This window comes from Palaemon carinicauda, chromosome 43 (assembly GCF_036898095.1).
Source record: "Palaemon carinicauda isolate YSFRI2023 chromosome 43, ASM3689809v2, whole genome shotgun sequence".
Lineage (NCBI taxonomy): Eukaryota > Metazoa > Arthropoda > Malacostraca > Decapoda > Palaemonidae > Palaemon > Palaemon carinicauda.
This window is the reverse complement of record NC_090767.1, coordinates 27,525,365-27,531,699: the sequence shown is the minus strand read 5'-3', so window position 1 is coordinate 27,531,699 and position 6,335 is coordinate 27,525,365. Positions and strand designations below refer to the sequence as shown.

At 34.7% G+C, this 6,335-nt stretch overlaps 1 protein-coding gene across 1 annotated transcript in view; it reads left to right on the top strand.

Annotated features, from left to right (window-relative positions):
• LOC137633403 (uncharacterized) overlaps positions 1-2,480 on the top strand; it is a 9,693-nt gene extending 7,213 nt beyond the window's left edge. Inside the window, exons 2-3 of the mRNA XM_068365628.1 lie at positions 1-1,703; positions 2,178-2,480. The exon at positions 1-1,703 is cut by the window's left edge and continues 715 nt beyond it. Coding sequence (XP_068221729.1) covers positions 1-1,703; positions 2,178-2,466 — 1,992 coding nt within the window. The 3' untranslated portion in view covers positions 2,467-2,480. The remainder of the gene's footprint in view (positions 1,704-2,177) is intronic.
• The last annotated feature ends 3,855 nt before the right edge of the window (positions 2,481-6,335 follow it).

Below are 6,335 nucleotides of genomic sequence, written 5' to 3'. Positions count from 1 at the left end.
CTCAACCTGATAACAGGAACCTCTTCTAACCCCAACACACCAGTAGAGAAGATTTACACAGAAATGAAGCTAGAAGGGGAAAGTGGCCCCTGTAGTGTTCCTATAGAGGAGATACTGAATCACGTACCTCATTATGATCACAGTCGACTCTTACTGATCAAGGGAATGGCAGGTATGGGGAAAACCACTCTGGTCAAGAAGATCATTTCTGACTGGCTCTCTAAGAAGGACGACATCAAAGGCCTTAATGACTTTGCCATACTTTTGTATGCAGAATGCAGGGATTCCACTGAATCTTTTAAAGACTTGTTAGTGGCGTTTTTTGGAGACGTTCACCAGAAATTCCAAGGTAATGAAATTATTGATGTGTGTCTGGCTCACAAGTGTCTACTCATCATTGATGGGTACGATGAATTAAATGATAAATCATCAAAATTATTCCAAGATGTTTTGACACAGAAGAAATCCCGCAAAATTAGTGTTATTGTGACCACCAGACCTGAATTTGAGGAGAGATTCAACAATCAGGTGAAATCCGATTACACAACTGTCTCTACAATTAGTCTTGAGGGAATTCCAAAGGAGAAGAGAGAAGAGTTTGTATGCAAGTATTATGCAGTATTGGGGTCAGGCAATTCTCCCTTGCAATCATTAGAGGAATTGTTGCAGTATCTGAGGAAAACAAAGCACACTATGCATGAGGTGTGGGGACTACCCTTAAATCTCGCTCTTGTAACAGTTCTGTGGATGATTAAACCAGAGGTTATAAGCAACATCACCACTGAAGCTGAGCTCTACTGGCAATTTCACCTTTTGTCTCTATCAAAATTGAAGGAGCGTTTGGCAAAACACCCCAAAACAGCTTTCTTAGAACCAACTTCAACAAAGATTGGAACCAAGAAATTTGTTGAGAAACTATGTGGTGAATCCTTCAAAGCATTACAAAATGATGAAATCAATATTCCAGAATCCACCATCAATAATTTGTCTGCCTTTTGCTATAGTTTGGGAATGCCAGCCGAAGAGCTAACTGGCGCCTTCCTGAAGAAAGTGACCACTTCCCAAGGCTCCTTTCATTACAGTTTCCCTCATAAAGGGATAATGGAATTCATGGCAGCTCTGTCTTTCCCTATGAAATTGACAAACCAATGCTGGGGCCAATCTGTAAACACAGCCACACCTACAAAGATCTTTGAAATGCTTCTTGGAGGGAGTCTCCCTGAAAACCTTCACAAATATCAAAATATGATGATACAGATGATCAGCCTATTCCATGTGGGTGATAGAGACGAGATGAAGGTGTCAGATGATGCCAAGATTGAGGCACTGGAACTCCTAGTAAGGTCGGGAGTGAACGACAAAGACTCTGTGCTAAGAGTCTTGAAGAATATCAAATGTGATCATTCTTCTTCAAGATGGATAGCACAGAGGTTCAAGTTGTTTGATAAAGACACCAGAATTGAAGATCATACAATTGATGCGTACATTGCCCTCCTTAGAGCCACAGATCCCCCTCTCCCAAATAGAGAGAGAATTGATGTCCAAATAGACCTTACTGACACTGATGGGTTAGTTGAACTACAAAGGCAACTTTGCCGGCATCATATCAACCCATCAGACATACGTCTATTGAAACATTTCTTCGGAAAATCAGAGCCGACCGTAGAAGAGAGAGAGTCAATCAAGAATCTACTCAAAAATGAGTAAGTTATTATTACTTCACAGTTATTTTGAATATTGCAAGATACATATAATAATAAAATATCTTTATAACAATACACTGGTACATGATCATATATACAAACATATGCATATTCACACATATATAGGCCTACTAATAAAGAGAGAGAGAGAGAGAGAGAGAGAGAGAGAGAGAATTCATAACTTTAGTATAACAATCATCTTGAGTGTTGTAAACAATATATTTTATATTGTCAGTATCATCATTATCATCATTGTCACAATTAGACTCATAATAAGTCGGCTAAACATCAAAAAGTCCGGATTTTAATTTCTCATTTTTTGTTAATATCAATTTCCTTATTTTACAAAATTATTCTTTTTTTACTTTCCGTTTTCGTCATCATCATCATCATCATCATCATCAACTTGATAATAAAATTCCCAAACAAATCCAATAACTATTTCTTTCTTTTCTTTCCTTCTCTTTGGAACAGTTGTAAGGAATACAAAGGCATCTGGGACCCAACGTTCCAAATCCCTCCAAATATTAGGAACCTTCAAGTGAGGCTTCTAGACCAACCCAGTCTTGACGCCTTCTGTCGATTTTTGGAAAAGACAAAAGAGATTGAAGATTTAGGTAAGAATTTTCTCTGTTTTTTTCCTCTGAGTGACATTATAATACCTCGCCTCCTTTCCCTCATCCTGTCATTCATTGTTAATATCGTTGTTATCATTATCAATATCATTGTTAACATCATTATCATCATCATTATTACTGTATAGATGTAGAACATTATATTCAGAGGTCTCAATCGGGTGTTTTTTTTTTCACAAAAAGGAAAATAATGTTTTCATCTGATTTTAATTTGATATAAAAGCTTTCAATGTTAAGTTTTAATTTCTTTCCTTCCATATATTAAAAGGAAATGTCTCATTTTAATGGCGTTGATTTAGTTAATAGTGATGGAAAGGAATAATAGTGATCGTGATTGTAATGAAGAGGAAACAAATATCGGCACCAGTCATAGTCAAACGCGGCTCCTCCTGACTCCGCCTCCTTCCTTCGCTGATTGGTTCTCTACAAGGATGTGGGCGGAGTTATCCGAACGGGAGAACCAATCAGCAAAAGGAATGTGAAAAGGTTTCGGCCAATGATTATGTTACAAAAAAATGAAGCTGAGTTGTTATTGGCTGATGGGACTTAGATATTGCATAATGTCAGGATTTTATGAGGAGACTAATAACATACCTTAGGGGAGTCAATGCAATGCTTGCGTGCACACACACACACACACACACACACATTGACTCCCACACACGTTTTTCTCAACGTTCTTCTTCTTCACCTTCTTATTTTTTTTCTTCTTCTTCTTCTTCTTCTTCTTTCTCTTTCAGTTATTCACTTCAGTGTCAACGACGTCAGCAGCGTCAGTCGCCCCATCCCTTTCTTGGAGAAGGATCCAAATGTCATTGTCTTTGTCGAGGACGTCAAGGAAGAAGACATCGAAAAGGTTGGGGACATCCTTCGGACATTGCAACCACAGGATGCAAGGAGGTGAGGAGACATCATTCCTTAAGAGAGAGTGTGTGTGTGTGTGTGTGTTTGTATGTGTGTGAAAGGGTACTCTCAATAGGCCTACATATATCCATATCTATTTTGGACTGGACATAGGCCTATTTTCTTAGAACATAAAGTAAACGCAATATTGAGAAATATAATAAAAAAAAAAAGATAATTTTAGAAATGGAAAAGATTTTTATTTATTTCTACACTTTTTTCAATTGTTAAAATAGGCCTACATATATCCATATCTATTTTTGGAAAGAACATAGGTCTATTTTCTTTGAGCATTAGGTAAACTGATCATAAAATATATAAATTAACATCAATAATGAAAAATGTAATAAAAAGTATTATCAATTTAAGTATTTACTTTTATTCAAAATTTACATGATATTTTGGGTCATGAAATATAAGTATATATAAACAATTGCAATGCTGTGTTGGTCCACTTGCGTGGGTCTGTGCGTGTGTGCGTGTTTGTTCGTGTGCGTGTATGTGTCTGAATGTTCATCTGAACAAAACAAGATAACAATAAAAGCATAAAATAATGAATAAATGTGGGTGACATCATTTCCTTTCTTCTTCTCATTTCCTTCCATTTCATCCTAATTTCTTCTTCCCAACAGATCGTTCAGGGAAATCGGTTTTCCTCTGTGTTCCCTGGGGAGGACGAGGAGTCCTGAGGTCATCCTCAGACTCCTCGCCTCCTTGAAGGGAGTCAGGGTGAGAGACTTGATCGGGTTCCCAGAAGAAGAACGACCGGATGACGAAGCCTTAGTCAGAGAGATGGATCTTAAGGCAAAGGAATCCACCGGATGTAGAGATGGTGTTTATTGGTGAGTTTGCTTCTTCTTTTTATACTTTTTCCTGTTTTTCATAGGTGTTTTACGATCTCTCTCTCTCTCTCTCTCTCTCTCTCTCTCTCTCTCTCTCTCTCTCTCTCTCTCTCTCTCTCTCTCACTAACATTTCAAACTTTTCGGCAGCAGGTGATGAGCCAGGATAAATATAATGTATTCACTATAGGCCTAGTTTCAAAATTTATATTTCTTTAAGATATTGCTTTTGCTTTTTTATTATTAGTTATTATTTTTAAGAAGATATATATATATATATATATATATATATATATATATATATATATATATATATATATATATATATATATATATATATATATATATATATATATATATATACATATATATATATATATATATATATATATATATATATATATATACATATATATATATATATATATATATATAGAGAGAGAGAGAGAGAGAGAGAGAGAGAGAGAGAGAGAGAGAGAGAGAGAGGGAGAGAGTTATGTATAGCAATTTCCATCTTATTATTATATCCATTTATTCTGTTAAAATTATCTGATCATGTGTGTTTGCACCTCAGTGTTTCTTGTTCCCTTTAATTATCTTCTCATTGCCTTTAACTCTCATCATATTCTTCTTTTGCATTTCCTTTATTATCATTATAACTCCTTTCTATAATGAATAGAATAATCTTCGCCTATGTTTTTTTTTATTCATTAGCTTTTTTGTTTATTCATTTCATTTATCCAAAGTCTTTTTCTTAATGGTGTTGTCTATTTTGCTCCTCAGGTGGGCTTGAAGTTGATAAAAATCGCTGGGAATGAAGAAGAAGAAGAAAAAAAAGAAGAAAAAGGAGAAGAAGAAGACGTTCATCAGAGTTAATTCTTCAACTACAGATGCTTTTTATCTCACTCTAAATTCAAATCACCAAATTCTAATTCATAATCACTGTTCATCATTAAATGGTCAAAATAGTGTTACAATACCAATAAGGGATTCATGGTAATCTACCTTTCCATAATGATTAGATTATAAAATTCACTTTTAGATTATAAAGGTCATTTCTGTAAAGGATTCTGATATGTGACATTGAAAAGAGGTGACGTAAATTGTGTTGTCCAGGGAACATGGTAAGGAGAAGATTTGCCTTCTGCCGCCAGGATATCAAAAAACTCCTGTTTAAACCTACTGCTATAACGTGTACGGCTGCTCGCTATGGGCAAACTATAAGCGTGAATCGATGAGACGTATCACAGTCCTTCACAATGATATCCTAAGACGCCTCACTAATACCCCGAGGCACCATTCAGCTCCAGTGGTGTTTGTTGAAAATAGACTGGATAAACTAAAAACCGTCATTCGACACTCTATAGTAAGTCTCACCTCCCGTTCTAGTGAAAATCCCCTAATTCAAAATGTGCTTGCAAGTGCTGCTAGAATAAAATCCAAAATGTGGGAAACCTGGAGTAGGGAAGCGTCAGTGCAATGAATTGTATTTACTAATCTCTGTTGGTGTGGCTATGCAAAATCTTCATCACTAAATAACATTGGAATAATATCCAGTAATGGTGTGATAACGTGTTTTATTATATTATATCTTTGCTGTCTGGAAGTCCTGCTGTTATCATCATTATTATTAAGCAATAATGCTACTATGATTTTATTACCCAGACCTTAGAACTCTGGGATCAACCTGCTAATTGATGTTTGTTCTGTATCACCGATAATATTGCATATCTTATCTTTCTTACTGATGTCATAAATGTAAGATCACTGTAGCTCTATTGTAATTTTGTATATGGCTTTTGCTGATATAGAGATTATTATTATATATATATATATATATATATATATATATATATATATATATATATATTATATATATATATATATATATATATATATATATATATATATATATATATATATATATATATATATATATATATATATATATGTGTGTGTGTGTGTGTGTGTGTGTGTGTGTGTGTGTTTGTTTAATCATGTCTCAGACATCTACTTGACAATAACAAATGTTAGGGAAATTTCAACGTCTTTTCATAAAAACCTATTTTTAGGAAACATTTATTATTATGTTTACTGTTATATTTATTCTCCTGTTTGTTCTATTCACTTATATCTATTCTCAGAACTTTGCTTTTGTTAAATTATTTCAATGCACCTTTTTTTTTTTTGGAATTGACAAAGTAGTGCATGAATTATATCATGTCATATTCTTAGCAAAATCCTGCAAGACCTG